This window comes from Babylonia areolata, chromosome 4 (genome assembly GCF_041734735.1).
Source record: "Babylonia areolata isolate BAREFJ2019XMU chromosome 4, ASM4173473v1, whole genome shotgun sequence".
NCBI classification, from domain to species: Eukaryota; Metazoa; Mollusca; class Gastropoda; order Neogastropoda; family Buccinidae; genus Babylonia; species Babylonia areolata.
Genome location: NC_134879.1, coordinates 10,317,376 through 10,339,170, shown reverse-complemented (window position 1 = coordinate 10,339,170; position 21,795 = coordinate 10,317,376). Strand labels below are relative to the sequence as shown.

Genomic DNA, 21,795 nt, shown 5'->3' with positions numbered 1-21,795 from the left:
GAGGCGCAATATAGTTTTAAACAAGATGACTGGAAAGAACTGAATTTTTCCTATTTTTATGCCTAATTTGGTGTCAACTGACAAAGTATTTGCAGAGAAAATGTCAATGTTAAAGTTTACCACGGACACACACACACACACACAGACAACCGAACACCGGGTTAAAACATAGACTCACTTTGTTTACACAAGTGAGTCAAAAGTTTCCCTGTCAAACATGCAAGCCAGCTGTGAAATAGTGCACTACTGCCTTTCAAGTAAAAGTAACCGATTGGAAGTTCAGTATCAAGCGAACAAAGAGACAGAAAGAGAGACTGAGAGAGAGAGACAGAGAAGAAATTTTCTGCAATAACCAAGGACTGTTGCTCTCGGTGAAATAAAGGCACACAACTCCCAAGCTGTTGCTTCTCACCGGCATCCACGACGGGAAGTTGTCTCACCAACAGCAGTCTACATGTTCGTTGTTCAATCGTGACCGGTTTCACGGCACCCCCCTTTCGGAGGCAGTTCAGGCGACAGTTTGACAGTCACTGGGACGGACATAACAGCCAGACGAGCAACTGGGACCTCACCCGTCAGCAGACAACCAGGACTTTCCCCTGGGAATGCCAGAAGAACAGCCAGGACCACCCCACTTTTGACAGTCAGGGCTCCCCGTTGGAACTGACGCCGGACGGACAACCCGGGCCAGCCTCACAGACATCCAGGACTCACCCTCTCCAACAAGGCAACCTTCACCGAACCACGACCCGTACCCTGAACAACTGGACCCTGAGGACTGTTGCCAACAGGGCGTTGAACATCGTCACAAGGACTCTCACTGTTCACCCTTCTGGACGTGCACCCTACACTGTCCATTTTCTGGTGCATCCTTGAAACGAAACTGTTCATTTCTCCACTTAATACTTTTCTATTAAGCCCACACAGAAAAGAGGAAGTTTGTTTCCAAAGCTTCCGTTCTTTCTTCTGCAATAACATTTTTAACAGAACACAGAAATTCTTGTTTCCTGATCTCAGCAGTTTTATGCGCAAGAATACCTCCCATTTGCAGTTTTAATGAAAAAAAAGAAGATAATGTTGAGTAAATTAAACGTTTCACTTCCCCGTTGAAATTCACACCACAAGGTTGAAAGAGATTTGAACTAGGCATTGGTCACCTATAGGGTCTGAGCGTTTGCTGTGTGTCGGCTTCAGGTGTTACAGTTCCGACAAAATGTGGAATAAATCAAGAAACCCTTCAGTGTGGCCAGTACTGTCTCGTAGATGAATTACGACGGGTTTATGAAAAGGTCTAGGCATTCTTTTATCAATAAGTCTGAAAATATGTTACGAAATCATTTATCGTCATATCTTTTAACTGAGTAAAACAGTCACGCCCCTCCCCCAACCCACTCCGATAAAAAAAAAAAAAAAAAAAAAAAAGAGGACAAAGGTGAAATTTGAGCCGCAATATTGTGCATGTCTTGTTTTCATATACCGTATTCACGACCAACCTTCTTTCGTGTGCAAAGACCAAGTTCATTATTTCCTTTTTCGACATCCATCCAACCCATCTCTTCCTTCCCTGCTCTCTTCCCCGGTCAGAGGCTGCACGTGTCACGGTGAGTCTTGTCACAGAAATATCGCCAAAACGACTTTCAACCACAAATCACTGTTGCATGTTTTCACATTATTTCTGTCGACAGTCTCGGTACGATGAATCATCCACCAAACACGTGCACATTAATTTTGTTCAGATTCCTTTCAACAGACACTTGTGCCACGATCAGATCTTCCCCTTTCTGATGCACAGTTCAGTTTCCATGATTAATGTGAAGTGTGAGAAGACCTTACCGGCCCGTTGGATTTACGTGAATGTCATGTGGGACCTGTCATGTGAATGATGTTTTTCTTTGTTGTTGTTTTCCAGCAAACGGGGTGTCTATGGGTAAGTCGGCACGCTTTGGCAGCATTGCCTTGAACTGACAGTTGGGCCCCTGAAGTGACGTGAACTGAATCACGTCAGTGTGCATCACTTCCGATGGGTGGAGGTCTTGGTGTTCCTCCGGTGCAGGGGTTTCTTGGCGTGCTGAACGGAGCTGCTGCTCCCGGTCCTGCCGCTCTTGCCCCTGAGGGACCTGTTCAGCACGTCCTCGTTGTCCGCAACCAGGTCTCCCGGCGGATGCTGCTGACGTTTGTTGTTGTTGTTGATGCCCCGCGGAGAGCTGACGTTGTGGTCAGCCTCCAGGTCCAGCTCCATTTCCCGATTGAGAGTGTCTGTAAAATAAACAGTACATAAAGCAATGTCACACACACACACGCGCGCGCGCGCGCCATTTTCATCGCCCAACATCATCCGTGTACATTTATGCGCATGTTACTGAATGCTTTAATGAAGACCTGAGGGCTTACAATTCTTGCCTGGACAGGAGTAAATCGTGAAATATTGTTTTAAAAAAAAATGGTAGCAGCTAACATGGGAGAAGACACTGGACGTTTGTGATCATCCCAACAATCTCATAAAAATTACTGCGTTTTTTTTTTCTTCCTGTATTTTTGTGCGTTTGAACTCATGGTAACATTCCACTCCTCCCGGACATATCTGGCTCACGTAAGTAATAACAACAACAAAAAATAAATTAAAAAAAGAAAGTAATAACCCGTGTGTGTGTGTGTGTGTGTGTGTGTGTGTGTGTGTGTGTGAAACTAACATAATATAAAATTCATAGCAATTACAAGGTGTAAATATACAGGATTTAACAATATTTTCGATTCGTGTGTGTGTGTGTGTGTGTGTGTGTGTGTGTGTGTGTGTGTGTGTGTTATGCGTGCGCGCATTTCATTTTCCTTGCATCTTTTGTGTGTGTGTGTGTGTGTGTGTGTGTGCGTGTGTGTGTGTGTGTGTGTGTGTGTGTGTGTGTGTGTGTTATGCGTGCGCGCATTTCATTTTCCTTGCATCTTTTTTTCTTTCAGTCAGAACAGCTTTTCTGTGCGGTCGAAGGGAAAGAACTGCTGATAAACTCTTTCCCTCCAAGACAACTCGGCGACAGTATCGGCTCTTATCAGTTTCAGGTTCAAGAAAGTGTCAAAGCGTGCGGACTGATCCATATACGCCACACACCACCTGCTTAGCTATATATATATATATATATATATATATATATATATATATATTTTTTTTTTTTTTTTTTTTTTTTTTTTTTTTTAATCGAACAGATGCCTGACCTAGCATAAATCCAACTTGCTGGTTCAGCCATGGAATATTGAAACAAAATAAACAAGCAGGTACATGTATAATTAAGAATATTAGAAGAAAAAAAGAGATTTTTTTTAATTAAAAAGGGGTGTGTCGGCTGGGAATGGACTGCTTGGAAGGCAACGGTTACACCACGGACACAGTGTCAGGTATGACATCAACATCACTGCCCATACCATTGAAGTCCGGATCGTTGCGTAGGCTGGCCAGTAAAGGGGTGAACACTGGCTTGTCCGCCCCATCTGAAACCAGTCATTGTTCTCTTTTGTTACTTTGTCTTTGGTTTAAACAGTGTCTGTCTTGTTGTTGTTGTTGTTGTTTTTTCGAACACGTCACAATACAACAAAATATGAACAGGACAACAAGAAAATTTAAAAAAAAACAAAAGTCCTGCCCTGATATATGTATATCTTTAATGTGTGACGAATGTGTCCACAGAAACTGCAGAAACACGGGAAGAGATATTTTTGTATTTTTTCTTCTTTTTTTGTCACAGCAGATTTCTCTGTGTGAAATTCGGGCTGCTCTCCCCAGGGAGAGTGCATAGCTACACTGAGACAGCCACCCCCCTTTTTTTCTTCTTTTTTTCCTGCATGCAGTTTTATTTGTTGTTCCTATCGAAGTGGATTTTTCTACAGAATTTTGCCAGGAACAAGCCTTTTGTTGCCGTAGGTTCTTTTACGTGCGCTAATTGCACGCTGCACACGGGACCTCGGTTTATCGTCTCATCCGAATGACTAGCGTCCAGACCACCACTCAAGGTCTAGTGGAGGGGGGAGAAAATATCGGCGGCGGCTGAGCCGTGATTCGTGAACCAGCGCGCTGGGATTCTCTCGCTTCCTCGGCGGACGCGTTACCTGTAGGCCATCACTCCACACAGACATACAGACGGACGGACAGACACACAGGCAGACTGACAGACACGAATAAATAGAAGATACACAGAGAGAGGGGCACAGTTACAAGATGTAATATTATGAGCACACCCGCATGCTACAGCAGGCTAGTGGAAAGCATGGCAGGTTGACTCGTCTGTGACACATTGTCTGTTCTTTTCCCTACTTCTCCAGAAGATATCCACCGGTTTAAGCACTCCACGAGAGTGCACTCCATTTACCCCTAAAAAAAAACAACAACAAAAAAAACAAAAAAAAACTAAAGATTAAATGTATGTAACCCGAAAAACTTTAAAAACGAAGGAGGAATAGAGTCTGCAACTATTATGTTATAAGAAGAAGAAGAAGAAAAAAAAACCCACCACAAACAAAAAAAACAAAACAAAAACGGACACTGTAACTATCATGAAAAAGAGAGACTACAGCTATGATGTTCTCCAATCAAATGTAAACTGGAGCGATTGAATAGCACACCTGTTTCACTTTCTCCCTCTGTTCGCAGTCTTGGTGTAATCCTGGACCAGTCTCTTTCCTTCCAACAGCACATTTCGAATATCTGTAAAGTTGCCTATTTGGAACTGCGTAGAATCAGCTCTATCCGCCACTATCTCTCAACCGATGCAACCAAGACACTTGTATGCTCTCTGGTTCTCTCAAGATTGGATTACTGCAACTCTCTTTTGGCCGGCCTTCCCAAATACCTGTTAGACAGACTCCAACGAATTCAGAATAACGCTGCCAGACTCATTTGCAGAGCTTCTAAATTTGACCATGTTTCTCCTCTCCTTCAGTCTCTCCACTGGTTGCCTGTTTCTGATCGAATAGACTATAAGCTATCCACTCTGACCTTTTCTGCAGTCAACGGATCTGGCCCCAAGTATCTTTCTGAACTCATCCATATCTATACCCCGTCTCGCCAGCTCCGTTCTTCCTCTGATACTCGACTTCTCAGGATACCTCACGTCAGAAGTAAGACCTATGGACACAGATCGTTTTCTTTTCAATCGCCAAAGACGTGGAACAAGCTCCCTGATAACCTCCGTCACTCTGATTCCCTCGCATCTTTTAAATCTCGTCTCAAAACTCACCTTTTCCCTCAGCAATAAGTTCAATTGTGGCAGGTCCACAACTACATGCATGTATATGAATGTGTATTGTGTGTGCGTGTGTTTATGTAAGTTTGTGCCTGCCTATGTGTGCGTATTTGTTAGGGTAGCTGTTAGATACACATGTATGTTAAAATGTATGTATGCAGTGTGTGTGTGTGTGCGTGCGTGCGTGTGTGTGTGCGCGTACGTGCGTGCGTGCGTGTGTGTGTGTGTGTGTGGTCACATTTTGGTGTGTGTATGTAACATAGATATAATGTTTTATGTTATCAAAAGCGTTTTTGTAAAGCACCTAGAGCAGATTTCTGGATAGTGTGCTATATAAGTATCCATTATTATTATTATATTATTATTAGTTCAGTTCCCGGAACTCACTTTGGACAGTCAGCAGTACGAGGGTTTCTCTCCCTTTGAGGAAGTCGGAGCCATACTCCGTGGGGAAGTTCCTCAGGTTCTTCACCACCCCGTGCTCGTCAGACACCTCCACCGCCTCTGTACACCACACACACCATCACATCAACATCAATATCAAAATAACATCACATCAAATTATTATTATACTTTTTTTTTTTAAAGTAATAGTAACAATATTATTATCATTATTGATATTGATATTATTATTATTATCATCATTATTACTATTACTATTATTATTATGATTGTTGTTGTTGTCGTCATTATTATTATTATTATTGTTATCTCCATCATCATCATTTTATTGTTGTTGTTATTGTTATCTTTCTTTTATTGTTATTATCATTGTGATTTTTTTTTTTTTTTAGATAATAATAACAGCAATGATGATGATGGTGATAATAATAATAATAATAAGGTATCTATAATGCACTCTACCTTCTGAGCACAGAGGCCCAGAACGTTAACAACTGTCATGAATATTGCGGAGGGGGGGGGGGGAGAGAGGGCTGATGGGGGTGGGGGGGGGGGTTACAAAAATCAGCAGCACATGGCACTGTTATCAAAGCTCCACACCATACCGCCCCGGTCCCTATGGACTTCACTTTCCTTCTCTTTTTTAATCTTCAATTTTCTTTGCCCAGTGGGCCGGATGAAAAGAGAGACAGAGAGAGAGGGAGAGAGAGAGAGAGGGAGGGAGAGAGAGGGGGAGGGAGAGAGAGGGAGGGAGGGAGAGAAAGAGTGAGGGAGAGAGAGGGAGAGAGAGAGAGGGAGGGAGAGAGAGGGAGAGAGAGAGAGGGAGGGACAGAGGGAGGGAGAGAGAGAGGGAGGGAGAGAGGGGGAGAGAGAGAGGGGGGAGGGAGAGGGAGAGAGAGAGGGAGGGAGAGAGGGAGGGAGAGAGGGAGAGAGAGAGAGAGAGAGAGAGAGAGAGAGAAGCATATTGCGGTTATTCCTTCACCCTCTTAAATAAATTTCCGCTTCATTTTGTTTCCTGTCCCCCCCTAACCCCCCCCCCCCCCCCCAAACCCAGGCTAAGCTATGTTGTCCCGCCAGAGTTTCCATTGAAAAGAGTCAATGAGTTTTGGACTGTTCCGTGTACGCTATACCACAACTGCCGCAATTAATATATTATAAAATAAAATAAAAAGAAAATAAAATGAAAAAAAAATAAAATAAAACGAGCACATGCCTCACCTTCACATAATTCCAACGCTTTTGTGAGGCCTTGAGAGTCTACCTTAGGTTTGTGTAAAAAAAAAAAAATTAAAAAAAAGGAGATGCGTGAATCGAGAGACTGACCGTTGTGAGGGCAGTCACACTGCATCTTGATGTTCTCCAGCAAAATCTCGTTCTTGCAGTCCGCGTTGAAGATCTTAGTCTGGTTCTCTGTAACACAGGGAAGGGGGCAAGGGGGTGAAGCTACTGTCAGTTTGGCGGGGGTTTTTGTTTGTTTGTTTTATTTTATTATTATTATTTTTTTAAAGTCACCTTTAATCACGTAGGCCACCACTACTTCTATCCATGGCACAGTTGACTGTTTTCAATGATTTGAGATTTGTTCGAACGCAGCTTCTCTTCTTTTTTTTTCCCCCCTTGCAGAGAAGGTTATATTTGTCAAGAAACATGTAATCACATTTCACATTTGGGTAAACGATATAGCAAAATACATTGTTTGATTCCAACAAAAACAATGAAGCATTACACCGTAGAATCTGCTTCAAGGAAAAACACATAAACACTGACCCTCACTTCACTGAAGTTATCATTCAACCAACTGCAAGGTTTTTGGGTTGTTTTTTTTTTTGTTGTTGGGTTTTTTTGCATATCTCCTATCCCAACAAACACACACACTGTGCCACAGAGCTTCTCTGTTGCAAGTTCTTACTAAAAGGGATGCGTAAACTCGCGCGTGCACACACACACACACACACACACACACACACACACACACACAGATACAGAGACGCGCGCACGCATTCACGCACGCACACATACACACACATACACGTACGCCAACATAATATTCATGTTGTGCACGTGTGTGTGCTTGGAGGCGGGGTGACATGAAAATACACAAACATCGCGGGACGGACAGAGAGACAGGCAGGCACCAATGCATGCATACTTTCTGTGTCTCTGTCTGTCTGGCTGTCTGTCGGGTTATTTATTTTGTTTGTTTTTTTGTTTGTTGTTGTTTTTGTTTGTTTGTTTTGTTTTGTTTTTCTTCTATTTTGTTATCACCCAGATGACAACGCCATAGTCTCCCAAGATAAGGATGTCTAACATCAGTGGAAAGACGTCAAACGGAACGACGACAACCACCAGCACCACCACCACCACCAGCACCACCACTACTACTACTACCTTACAACGAGAGAGACATACAGAGACGTGCGGGTTGACGGACAGACGGACAGACAAACAGACAGCCATGCGTATGAACAAAGACAGACAGACAGACAAACACACACAGAGGCAGGCAGACAGAAAGAGGAGTGTATGGTTTGCGCACACTAACTTGAAGTAAACTCACACATACAAAATCCATTGACAAAGGAGTACGCACGCACGAACACACACGAGCCATCGTTTAAAATCACTTACAGTGAATTCGCGCAAGAAATTCCTCTTTGAATAGAACACGTTCAGACGCGCATGCAAGAAACGAATGTAAATGTGCACTGAATTAGTTTCCAGTCTCAATAAACGTATAAAAAAAAAAGTAATCCTTTATGATTACAAGCACGCTGTTGGTGTGCGTACGTGCACAGACCAGTCTGCCAATACGTATGTGTGATTATGTATATTTATATATACATTTGTGTGTGTGTGTGTGTGTGTGTGTGTGTGTGTGTGTGTGTGTGTGTGTGTGTGTGTGGTTTTGTAGATGCTGGGCGCCGGGGGGAGTGAGGAAGAGAGAGAGTGAGAGAGAGAAAGGAAGAAAGAAAAACAAAGTAAGAGGGAGCTAGAGAGACAGACCAAGTGTGTCTGTTGGTTGACAAGAGCTGCTTCTCATTCACGCGCGCACACACACACACACACACACACACACACACACACACACACACACACACACACACATACTCACAGAGAGAGAGAGAGAGAGAGAGAGATCAATGCAAACGATCAATACGTAAGCGCGGTGCAGACAAACAGGCACTAACACCAATTGCAACACACACACACACACACACACACACACACACACACACACACACACACACACACACACACACACCAAAGGTGAAAGTCAAACTGTTCTCTCTTTCTTTCTTTTTTTATCCCGGCTTTAAAACGCCACGTTAAGTGTCAGGCAACAACCAATACCTGACGGCACTGACACAGTTCAATGGTATTTACGGGTTGGAGGAGGTGTGCATAGAGGGTATGGTTAGTTTAACCCGTTGACTGCTGAACGTTGGAGAAACCAAGTCAATGTAGTGTGGATTCCAAGAGCAGTTAATGCGCTTTGTACGCTTTCAAGCGCTGTGATTTGTTTTGCTGAACAGAAGTAAAGCAGTCCTAAGAGGAAGATATGGTGAAGAACAGTGGCTGACCTTGACCTGTGGGCTTCATTCTGTCTGATCTCAGTGAGGTGACAGCCTGTTTGTAAGTAGACCTAGCAGTGGAGGGGTGAAGCACAAAGCTGGACAAGGGGGGGTCGGTGGAGTGTCTTCTTCAACTTTCACATTCTGAATCTGAGGAAAGACATAGACAGACAGACAGGCAAACAAACAGACAGACAGACAGGGCGAGAGGAACAGACTGACAGAGAGCGACTTACCTCCGTATCTCACCGTGACGAACATGGTGACTGGTGTGGTAGGTAGGCTAGAACACCACTGCGTGTAGTTTTGCCGTTTACTTCATGCACGAAGCACAACACTTTGCCGAAAGACTTTTTTTCACAACTGCCGCCGCCGCTGCTGCTGTTGCTGCTGCCACTGTTTCCTAAGCACTTCCCACAACTTGTGCTTTGCGCCTGTCAATGCCCGTGCTTTTGTTGTTGTTGCCAGCATACAATTCCTATGTGTTATCAAACACATTGTCAACGAGTGACATACACAGTACACGACTTGACCGTCCACATCATGTACAGTCCATTCGCCGTGTGGTAAGATTTATGTCCTGAATCATTCTCTCTTCTTTCTGATATGTCGAAGATGGTGCGCTGCGATAAGTCTGATTTAATAAAACTCCAGGTCTTCTTTCGAAGTGCTGTTACCTAAATCCAGACTGGAATCAAGCTAAGTAAAGCTGTACATGCGTGTATATGACCGGTGTGTGACCACTTTGATCTGTCTCTCCACAAGATTCAGCGCTATATGAATACTTTACTTATTGTTATTATTATCACTATTGTTCATTCATTCTTTCTTTCTTTCAGTGATTCAATATGGCTGTTAATTTTTTCGAACCATCGTCAAGGTACAGTTCAGAATGTCAATTCAGTACCATAAAACACGCACTCCAAGACGTCCTTCAGTGTGTTTGACAATACATATATAAAGCTACCACAGATGTTGTAATATATGCTCCGAAGATATCGAAGGAAACACTACAGGTTTACGACAAAGTATCTCCCAGATAGCATTATAGATCAGCTACAATATGTCTCCAAAGAAAACACTAGTTTTGCGACCAGATATTTCCAAAGACAATATCACAGTTTTGAAACCAGCTATCTCCAAATAGAAAAGTACAGTTTAGCAATCAGATGTCTCAAGAGAAAACATTACAGATTAGCAACAAGATGTTTCAAAAGTAAGCCCTGCAGTTTTAGCAGAAAACATCTCCCAGAAAGCACGACGGCTTTGCAGCCAGGTGTTTCCAAAGAAAGGAAACAGCCCAGATGTGCCGGCAGACAGACACGTCAAAAGAACCAGGAAGTGGGAAGGGGGAAGAAAGGGAACTGTGTCCTTGCCAGGCTGTCAGCATCCAATCAATGGGCGAGAAAGCCGTGCCGTGGGCCGACTGCCGTCATTGTTAATATGACGGGTGATCGATGACTAGCGGCTTTCCCTGATTGATTCCGTCCGTGCCGCTCATCGATCAGCAAGGCTGAAGGGGTGTTGAGGGGGGGTTGGGAGGGGGGGGTGGAGGAGGAAGAAGGCCGTCTGCCGCCAGACGTCTGAAGTGTGACCACACGGAGGTGGCAGGACAGGGCCAGCTGAGGACAAACCTTTGGTGGAAACAGACTGGATGGACCCGAGCTGGCAAGTTAGTGTTATGTCCCTATTTTGCTGCCATGACCTCACACCTGGAACAAGCCCCATCTTTCGCTTCGTGACATCTCTGCAATCAGCTCTTTCACGTCTGGCCTTAAAACCTACCTCTTTCCAACAGTAGTTCTACTCTACCGTCCCCCTTTCCAGTCAGTTTCTCTTTCTGTTCACATGTGTTTTTAAATTTTGTCTTTCATCCCTCTGAACCACAGTTAGGCACGCTTTTGAATGGCTGGTGTGAAAGCACTTTGATTTGCTTCTGGTCAAGATTAATCGCTACATAAATACCTTTATTATTATTATTATCAATACTTCACTGATGCGATCAATGGGCAATCAGGATTCAAATAGAGCAAATGGGCGCGCTGACTCATACCACGAAAACGAACAACAGGATTCATTTACATGACTCGAACTCAAAACCTTCACAATGCGAGCCTGGCCCTCATCCACCTGACTTGGAGTAGGCGTCTGCCAGTGAGACGATGGCTGATAGTGACTGATGCCCAAGACGTCATGTAGGCGTACCGATGGTTGACCCAAACATTACTAGTGACCTCGGTGCGTGTGTGTGTGTGTGTGTGTGTGTGTGTGTGTGTGTGTGAATGTGTTCGTGTAGAGTGAGTTTGTGTGTGAATGTGCGTGAGAGAGAGAGAGAGTGAGAGAAGGTGGACCGTCTGCTGTTGCGTCTTTTCCCTGTCACTCTTCTTCTTTCTTCGCTTCTTCCCAGTGTGTGCCAGAGACCGGAGTTCAGTTACCTGCAAAAGAAAAGACGTGGACATGATCAGTGAAAGAGCAGACGCGCGCATTACGACAAAGTGCTACCTTTCTATCGCTCTCCCGGCTTGTTTATAATTATTCATTTTCATACTGGCTAGCCATTTGCTACAGTATTATTAGCTTTTAAAACACGTTTGAAAAACTGTACCATGAAATCAGGCGACTCGTAAATCATTTTTCTTTCTTTTCTTTTTTTTTCTTTTTACCGGAATGCCGATACACGTAGTTACGATGGTGTAGGTTCTGAACGGACTGAAAATAGGTGCAAGAGAAAATACGGTCTTCTATATGGAGATCTACGTTCACCAGCACGAACACTAGCCAATAATAAAAAAATAATTTTTTTTTTAAGGTGAAAGAAAATCCTGAACACGGTAACAACATAAGAGAATAATGCCTCATTCACCACAAGGACATTGTTCAACGAGGGGTCATCGGGACCCGGATGGAGAACGAAAGAGGCCATTGAGCTTTGTTCATTGTGGTCCTTTGAATGCATCATGTCAACCAGGCCAGTTCACACACTGATCCTTGTTTAACGGCCACACACTTCTTCCCTCGTGGGCTGCAACTCCCACGTTCACTCGTATGTGCACGAGTGGACTTTTACGTGTATGACCGTTTTTACGCTGCCATGTAGGCAGCCACACTCCGTTTTCGGGGGTGTGCATACAGGGTATGTTCTGGTTTCCATAACCCATCAAAAGCTGACATGGGTTACAGGATCTTTAACGTGCGTACTTGATCTTCTGTTTGCGTATACACACGAAGGGGGTTCAGGCACAAGCAGTTCTGCACATATGTTGATCTGGGAGATTGGAAAAATCTCAACCTTTTACCCACCAGGCGCCGTTACCGAGATTCGAACCCAGGACCCTCAGATTGAAAGTTCAACGCTTTAATCACTCGGCTATTGCGGCCGTCAAACGGGTTCGTAACTCCGCCAGCTGACGCCAACCAGCAGTGACGGAATGTGCTGTAAACTTCCTGCCCTCTTTGTAGGCACAGAACGCAAGAGGGAGGTTTTTACAGTGTGGCCAGTCAATGTTTCACGTTGGAGGAACAACCTCATCGGATAATTCCCATGAGACATTTCTCCTGTGTGCCATCACTTCAGGGTGATCGAGAAAAAGAAGAAAGTAGAACATCTACGTCACACCATTCAGATGACCAGAAATAAATACATAAATAATTGATGATAAACAAAACAATAAATAAATAAATGAATGAATAATAAATACATGAATAAATAACTACATAAACAAAAGACGAATTTAAAAGCTACGAATAATCTCTCTCTCTCTCTCTCTCTCTCTCTCTCTCAAAACTATTCTCTCTCGCCCAGACGTACGATTCTCCGACAGAGAAATCCACACAGCACTAAAAGCACACAAGCCAGTAGTACTGATGGACTGTAATCTCCAGCTCCCCGCACCCTTAACAAAGTCAGGTACCCATTCACACAGGGGTGGAGTGACGTGTTTGTGCGACGTGTTAAAATGAAAGGACTGTTTACAGAGGCTGATGTAGAAAACAGTTCAAACGTTGCGCCGACCCCATGGAAAGTGTGGCTCATTGAAGAACAGCGTTTCAAGCGCCGCCTCTAAAGGGCTGCTGGCTAACAACCGATGACTTGAAAGCTCCGGCAACAAAAGGAATTATTGCCCAGCAACCAGCTCCTGACGCACAAGTCATTGAGAAAAGCTTGCCGGTCGACCATCAAACACTCACGCGTTCATGTCAGCTTTGTGCCTTGGTGTCGCGCACACTCGCACACACACACACACACACACACACACACACAAAGCAAGCACACAAAGCACACACATACAGCAAAGAACATAAAATAATTGTAACGCGCGCGCGCGCGAAATGCAAGGGTGAAAAGGACGTAGCAAATTAACATTGAAGTTCACGACAATCTCTTTACTGATTTCATGAAGCCATACTTCTATGTCCCAACGCGTCAGTATAAAAACCAAGTCAACGAGAGAGCACCAACAAAGCGATATCACACGATTCGGCGGGGAGGAAAAAGGAAAGAAAAAGAGAAAGATAGATTTACGAATGTAATATCCTGACTTCTCCCCCTCTCTCTCTCTCTCTCCCCCCCCCCCCCCCCCCCCCCCCCAAACTCCCACTCATGAACGATCCTCCAACAAAGAAATCCAACACTAAAACACACAAACCAGAAACCCCACCACCCCACCCCCCTTCTCCACGCACTGACGTATGTTAGTCTGTAGCACTGAAACTGAACACTGAAACTCCACTCACACCACACACTCAAGTTTACTTGTGGAGCCCACAAAAAAGCCAAAATCATAACAAGAGCGGTTTCTTTCCTTTCAAGGCGGTGCCCTGGTTAATTCGCTGATCTGAAATAAAAGAGACAATGTAGCCTACTTTTCTCCCATCGTGTTCAGATTTTAGGGAGAATCAACGTGTTTGATGAATATCATTCTGATGTACTTGATTTTTATGTGACACTTAAAAACAGTTTTAGGAAGGATTTTTTTTTGGTTTGTTTGTTTGTTTGTTTGCAGGTTTTACTCAGCTTCAAAGGTTGCGAGGGAATAACAGTTACAGCAGACTGTGTTTTATGAGCATTCAAAAGCTATCGACGAGTTCTATCGCCTGAATGTCCCGGGAGCTACGCGACCGACACGGACAGAGAATAGTTATGAAAGCTTTCCTGACGACTGCCAATGAATGCCTTCCTGACGACTGCCAATGAATGCCTTCCTGACGACTGCCAATGAATGCCTTCCTGACGACCGCCTAACGCTCAGTCATATCCACTCTAACTTCATAATAAGAATTTGAGCAAGAGAAATTATGTGTGGTGAAGTCTGTGAAATATACAGATTACAAGCAAGACAATAAATGTGGCATACAACACATATAGCCTTTTACAAAAAAAAAAAATACTCACAGCAAAGTCATAGCAAACCAAACCCGATAAAACACCTTTCCAAACACACACACACACACACACACACACACACACACACACACACACATATGCGTACACAGACATGCACGAAAATATTTTGCATATACACTTACACTAAACAAATATAATGATGAATATAAAAATAACAAGCTGTAATATAGCAAATAAGTATTAAAAAAACAATAATAAATATATATATATATCAAACTCCAATGGTACACTTAACAGTTTTTACAGTAAAGTAAAATATGTCAACTTGAATTCAGATTCCACGTAGATGGTTGTGTCGATGAATATCTACCAACTTTTCTGCTCCTTACGAAAAATCAAACGAAGCACACACCATGCAAACGAATCAGTTGCAAGCAAGTGCAGATCTTTTTCTGTTAATCCGACTGTGCTATTCCGCTATATAGATCCGTCACTGGCTTAAAAGGCCAACTCAAACGCTCAGTTACACTCTTTCCGGCTTGTCAGCAACTTGACAAAAGGACTGTCCAAACACAGGTGTTTGAAGGAAAGCCCTTCAGAACGGACCGCTTGCCAGCACGGAACAAGAAGTGCCCTTCACCACACGGTGACAGCTGACAATAACATCATGTTCACCACAGTGACGTGAAGCGATGGAATCGATTACGTTGCATGGTTTGGACCCAAGTTAACTAAGGTGGACAGATAGGTAGGTAGGCTTGCATGTAGGCAGGTAGATAGGTATATGGATGGGTAGTAGACAGGTAGATAAGTGGATGGGTAGCACGCAAGTAGGTTGGCAGGTGGGCAGTAGACAGGTAAGTGGGCAGGTGGTTGGGTAGGTTGGTGATTAGGTAGGTAGGTAGGTGAGTAATTAGAAGGATGGTAGGTAGGTAATTAGTGAGGAATGTAAGTAGGTAATTGATAGGCAGATAGGTAATAAGACTGTAAAGTAGGTAGGTACGTGGGTACGTAGGTTGCTAAAAAAAAAAAAGTAGGTAGGTAGTTAGGTAGATAGGAAGGTAATGAAGAAGGCAGTAGCTTGGTAGATGGGTAGTTAATTAGTTATGAGGGTAGGTTGGCAATTATTTAGGAAGGCAGGTAAGGAGGTAATTAAGTAGGTAGGTAGTTCGGTACGTAGGTAATTAGGTAGGAAAGTAGGTAGGTAGGTGGGTTATTTAACAGATAGGTAGGAAGGTGAGTAGGTAATTAAGACGGTAATTACTTAGGAATGTTGGTAGGTGGGTAATTAAGTGGCTGGCTGACAAAACATAATGATATCTTCTTCTTCTTCTGCGTTCACTCGTATGCACACGAGTGGGCTTTTACGTGTATGACCGTTTTTACCCCGCCATGTAGGCAGCCATACTCCGTTTTCGAGGGTGTGCATGCTGGGTATGTTCTTGTTTCCATAACCCACCGAACGCTGACATGGATTACAGGATCTTTATCGTGCGTATTTGATCTTCTGCTTGCATATACACACGAAGGGGGTTCAGGCACTAGCAGGTCTGCACATATGTTGACCTGGGAGATCGTAAAAATCTCCACCCTTTACCCACCAGGCGCCGTCACCGTGATTCGAACCCGGGACCCTCAGATTGACAGTCCAACGCTTTAACCACTCGGCAACTGCGCCCGTCTGATAATGATATCAAAACACTGGAGAGCTTCCTCCCAACTCCCTACAACAACAACAACAACAACAACGAAAAGCTTGGCACGTTGGGCGAAATTCACCTTTACCAACCACCACAGACAAAGCCTCTCCCTCTCTGTGACACGATTTTTTTAATTTTAATTATATTATGATTATTTATTTATTTATTTATTTATTTATTTATTTTATTTTATTTTCATTTTTATTTTTTGTACGACTATAGTTGACTTCATCAAGTTTTTGCGCCTTATACATATCATTATTATTAGTAGTAGTTCTTTTTTTAATGTTTTTTTTTTCTCTCAAGGCCTGACTAAGCGCGTTGGGTTACGCTGCTGGTCAGGCATCTGCTTGGCAGATGTGGTGTAGCGTGTATGGATTTGTCCGAACGCAGTGACGCCTCCTTGAGCCACTGAAACTGAAACTGAAACTATGACACGTGCTACACACACACACACACACACACACACACACACACACACACACACACACTTCCAGGCACACGACTATAGTCACCAAACCCACCTTCGTCCAAGTTAAACACAGGCCGAGTGCCAGCTAACCCACACACCTCACACAGTATCCACATAATTAGGCCTTTAATTAATGAACTCCTTCAGACATATCGACGCGCGCACGCTGTTTACTAAAGTGATTTTAGACTGACGGTGTGTGTGTGTGTGTGTGTGTGTGTGTGTGTGTGTGTGTGTGTGTGTGTGTGTTGGTCTGTGTTCTTTGTTTTCTCTGTGAGAGTGTGTGTGTGTGTGTGTGCGTGTGTTTTCTTTGCGTGTCTGTGTATGTCTGTGTGTGTTCTTTGAGTTCTCTCTCTCTCTCTCTCTCTCTCTCTCTCTCTCTCTGTGTGTGTGTGTGTGTGTGTGTGTGTGTGTGTGTGTGTGTGTGTGTGTGTGTTGGTCTGTGTTCTTTGTTTTCTCTGTGAGTGTGTGTGTGTGTGTGTGTGTGTGTGTGTGTGTGTGTGTGCGTGTGTTTTCTTTGCGTGTCTGTGTATGTCTGTGTGTGTTCTTTGAGTTCTCTGTGTGTGTGTGTGTGTGTGTGTGTGTGTGTGTGTTGGTCTGTGTTCTTTGAGTTCTCTCTCTCTCTCTCTCTCTCTCTCTCTCTGTGTTTTGACTGCGAATCAAACTCGACCTCGCCAGGGGCAAGAAGGGAGGTAGGAATGGTATCGCCCCCAACCTATTACTTGAGCGGGAAGATTATCGTCCCTATTATCGGGGAGGAGTGAGGGTGTGGGGGTAGTGAAGGGGGCAGGGGGTGGGGGGAGGGCGTCAATTTACAGGCATGGGAGCAAACACACGGCCGGCAGCAACAAAACACCGGCACCCTGCTGGGTTCGGTAACAGACTGGGTGGGTGGCCTGTGTGGGTCCGGATCACACCTTCACATCCCCCCCCCTCCCCTGAATTTCGCCTCTATGGTGAATACTCTCTACAACCTGTAAGCGAGAAAAGGAACCGTTTGGATTGAGATCTGGAGCTCTGGACCACTGAAGAGAAACTCGGGTGGCCTTCGTTCGCGTGTGTACGTGCTCCGTCCGAACTTTGGGAGAAAAAAACAACAACAAGAGAGGCAAGGCCTTCAAGACTTACTTGTGATAAATTAAGTCCCCTAGCATTAATTACAGAGTAATTTCCCTTTTTTACTATCTGCACCAAAACGTTTGCAAAATAAATAAAAATTCCATGCTTAGCAAAAGAAGTTCCTGTTTGAACAAAAAATGATAATAATGACTCCTCTTGTTGTTGTGTCAGAATAAGAGGTCAAAGTGCCAAGTTTAGAGAATACAAAAAATATAAATATAAGAGTAAATCCAGTTTGCATATATAATTAGGCTTCTTTTTTTGTGCCCATCCCAGAGGTGCAATATTGTTTTAAACAAGATGACTGGAAAGAACTGAATTTTTCCTATTTTCATGCCAAATTTGGTGTCAACTGACAAAGTATTTGCAGAGAAAATGTCAATGTTAAAGTTTGCCACGGACACACAGACACACGGACACACACACACACACACACACACACACACACACACACACACAGACAACCGAACACCGGGTTAAAAAACCGTTTCCAGCAAGTTTCAATTTCAAGGAGTTGTTTAAGGCGCGCGGACATATTCACATACATGCTACACAACATCTGTGAAAAAAAAATTGCATATTAAGGCGATGTCTGACTCACACATACACCTGATTCGCTGGTCAGGAATGATTCCAAAGAGGATACAGGCTGAGGTGGTCTCATCAGACTCACAAACAAAAATGCACACACACACGGGCGCTCGCCCACAGGCATGCTCGCACACACGCACGCACGCACACACACACACACACACACACATGGATGCATGCAAGCATGCATGCATGCACCCACACACACATACACTCACACAGAAAAGTACTTGTATCATTGGAAATTATAGATCTCGGTTCCTTTCCAGCTTTACGAAGTGTGTACATGACAATAAACAGACAAATAAATAAAAAAACAAAAACAACCCAATCCGATTTGAACACACATAGCATTCACCGTAAAGTCAGATAAATTGCCCAACCCACCAACTTTCACGTCTGGCCTTGCCATACAATGTTAGTGCCAAAGAACGCCTCTATCTCTGAAGCGATTTTCGCCTTGCAGTTACGACATAATCCTTAGAACAATGCTTCAGTTAGCTGACTAAACACCGTAGATATCGAGCTACACTTAAGTACACCTACTACTCTTACTATTTCTTCTCTTTTTTTTTTGTCGGCGAGAGTTATCAGTGTAGTATATCTGCGTACGCTGTTATGATGGGTGATATGCTTAAATAGTGATTGTGATGTTTGTAAACAGGTGCAATAATAATGTTTAGTATCTTGCGGTAACATCTCATTTCTATGGCACGAATCCTTTCCAAATCCGGCGTGAGGGTCCATATCTCGCATGCATACGGGAAGATGGAACCTACCAGTACACAGTGCGCGCAGGAGTCTGATCTTGTGTTTCATAAAAATGGTGCAGTTCTTTCGTCAGTATACATTTCAGTCTGGGTTGGATCCTTCATTGCGGATGATAGATTCCAGGTAGGTGAACTGTTGGACAGTTATATCAGCAGTGATGGTGGCGTTGTGGCTAGCTATCAACTTGGTCTTTTCGGCGCTGATTTCCATGCATTATCTTGTCCGTGTTTCATCAAGTCTTTTAACTAACTGGGCGAGTTTTTGCTCACTACCTGCCATGCCACTGAGGTCGTCTGTGAAGCGAAGGTTTGTGATGGTTCTTCCTTCAGTGCTGACTGTGCTGACATGATCTTCAAGACGTCAATGATGATGCGATCCAGAACTGTGTTGAACAGCGTGGTAGACAGAGGGCAGCCCTGACGGACTCCTATTGAAGTATGGAACCACTCTCCAAAAGATCACCGAGTATTGCACTGAGCATAGTCGCTGGATGGTGCTAATAAGTTTTGGCCTGATGTTTGTTTTTTTTTGTTTTTTTTTGTTTTGTTTTTTTGTAAACCGTAGTGGTTCCTGTCAAGTCAAATGCCTTGTTGAAGTCTATGAAGACGTGGTAGAATTCCCTCTGGTGCTGGAGGTGTGTTTCACGATGGGTACGCAGGTTGAAGCTCTGTTCGCCAGCCTTTGTGGAATCTTGCCTGTTTTTCAGCTTTTGGCTGTAAACTTTTCGGCTGGTTTAACCAATGGCACTTACATAAAATTCAGTCAAGAATCGCATGGTTCTGTGAAATATAAGTGACAGGTCTGCTCCACTCCATTTTGTTATGTATTTCACAAACTGCTACATGCATTAACAAACAATAACAAAAACATGTGCAAAGTGGATGTGCTCATGTCTACTCCTTTTATATCCTGGTAAGAGCGTTCTGTTCCTTATGCAGGAAATATGACCGGTCATGCTCACCCAGAAACGGGTTTCTGCTCCCTCCACACAAGGTTTCTCTCTCGCACACACACACACACACACACACGCAATCACACACACGCACGTACGCGCGCGCACGTACACACACACACACACACACACACACACACACACACACACACACACAGTGTTATTGATAAGATTCACTGGTCCTTTGTTTAAATGAAAGTGACAGCGGTACAGTGGTTTAGGTCCACACATGTAACATATTCTCACGGCGTGTGTGTGTGTGTGTGTGCATGTACTGATCACCGCAGCACAAGACTTCCCATACGTTCACACACACACACATCTAAAAAAAAAAAAAAAAAAAAAAAAAAACCGCACGTAATCGCGCAGACACACATTTCCTTTCTATTTATCCCTCGTAAAGTGACACAAACATTGCGGGTGGCGTATAACTAAGCTCTCTTTGTACTGGCTGGCTTTGCAAGACTTTGGGACTGCCTCTGGGGCGTCGCGAGGCTTAAAACATGCACGCCTAACAATCATACCGTATGTGCGTTCTGTAAATGTCTTGGCAGCACTCCTACAGAAACACTCATTGCACAGTCACAGGAACGGCGGGTGGGGGTGGGATAGGGTGGAAGGTGTGTGTGTGTGTGTGTGTGTGTGTGTGTGTGTGTGTGTGTGGTGTGTGTCTCGTCTTTGTGTCTGTCTGCCTGTGTCCATGTAGGCATGTGTGTACAGGGGTGTGTGTATAGACCTATGAGTGTATTTATCATAAAACTGTATCATCTGCCAGTGTCATGTCTGCATGTCTCTCAGTGAACACCAGCTGCAATGTTATTGTGGTATTCATTCATATTCCTTTCATAATCAAGAAATGCGGAAGTATACATTCCCCCTAATACTTCATATCTCCAAACTGCAAACTGTCTTTCATCAAAAATGTTTCTGGACACCACGTAGAGACTTGAATGATATTACAATTACACAAACCTGAAAAGTAATAGGATGGAAGGGGTCGTTCTTTGAAATGTATTTATACTAATCAACACAAGTTGGTTGGAGAGAGAGAGAGAGAGAGAGAGAGAGAGAGAGAGAGGTGGAGGGTTGAGGGGGGGAGTCGAGAAATTTGGGGAGAAGGGGTGTAGACATACAGATTGACTGATTGATTGATTGATTGAGAGAGACAGAGAGAGAGAGAGATAGAATCTTGATACTGATCTAATGTTATGCTGATGATAATAACAGAAGACTAATCAGAATTCATGGTGATCACTAATAAAAGAAAAGTTACAATAAACATTTGTAAACAACACATGTAACATCAAAAACATTTGCAAATATAGATGCTATAAGCAGTCTATGGTATCTTTATTGAAAATTCGAGCGTATCCATATAATATAGGCTAAATGGTTCACTTGCTTCTTCGCCACTTACTCCATTTCCAAACTAAGATTTTGTAAAGTTATTTAGCTTCGACCAATTGAAAAAAAAAAATCAACATTTATACTCACCAAAATTCCGAGATGTGTTTTAACGTGCTACTGAAAGCCAAACAGCTATGTGAACTCACACGTTCTACACAGCTAACAAATACACAGGCACGCACGGTCTCTCCGAACTGAGCACCAACCCCGGCGACAACCACGTATTACGTGTGCCGCAAG

General features: G+C 43.7%; 1 protein-coding gene across 2 annotated transcripts; it reads right to left on the bottom strand.

Annotated features, from left to right (window-relative positions):
* Positions 1 to 1,424: 1,424 nt before the first annotated feature.
* On the bottom strand, positions 1,425 to 21,795 carry LOC143281561 (uncharacterized protein CXorf65 homolog). Of its 2 annotated transcripts, XM_076586792.1 has the most exons (7): positions 21,643 to 21,795; positions 11,551 to 11,634; positions 9,436 to 9,887; positions 6,951 to 7,037; positions 5,613 to 5,729; positions 3,412 to 3,477; positions 1,425 to 2,256 (listed from the first exon to the last, which is right to left on the bottom strand). In XM_076586792.1, exons 3-7 carry the CDS (start codon positions 9,458 to 9,460, stop codon positions 2,012 to 2,014), a joined length of 540 nt encoding a protein of 179 aa, XP_076442907.1. In that variant the 5' UTR covers positions 9,461 to 9,887; positions 11,551 to 11,634; positions 21,643 to 21,795; the 3' UTR covers positions 1,425 to 2,011. The 2 variants fall into 2 exon arrangements, with proteins under 2 accessions (XP_076442907.1, XP_076442906.1); XM_076586791.1 differs by lacking the exon at positions 21,643 to 21,795 and adding an exon at positions 14,914 to 15,002 and having other exon boundaries at positions 9,436 to 11,634.

What these genes read in the sequence shown, in the direction of transcription:
- LOC143281561 (XM_076586792.1), bottom strand. Translation starts at nt 9,460, where the DNA reads ATGTTCGTCACGGTGAGATACGGAG. An exon ending in CGTCACGGTGAGATACGGAG is followed by an intron (nt 7,038 to 9,435) that starts GTAAGTCGCTCT and finishes CCTGTGTTACAG; the next exon opens with AGAACCAGACTAAGATCTTC. An exon ending in CAACGATCCGGACTTCAATG is followed by an intron (nt 2,257 to 3,411) that starts GTATGGGCAGTG and finishes TTTATTTTACAG; the next exon opens with ACACTCTCAATCGGGAAATG.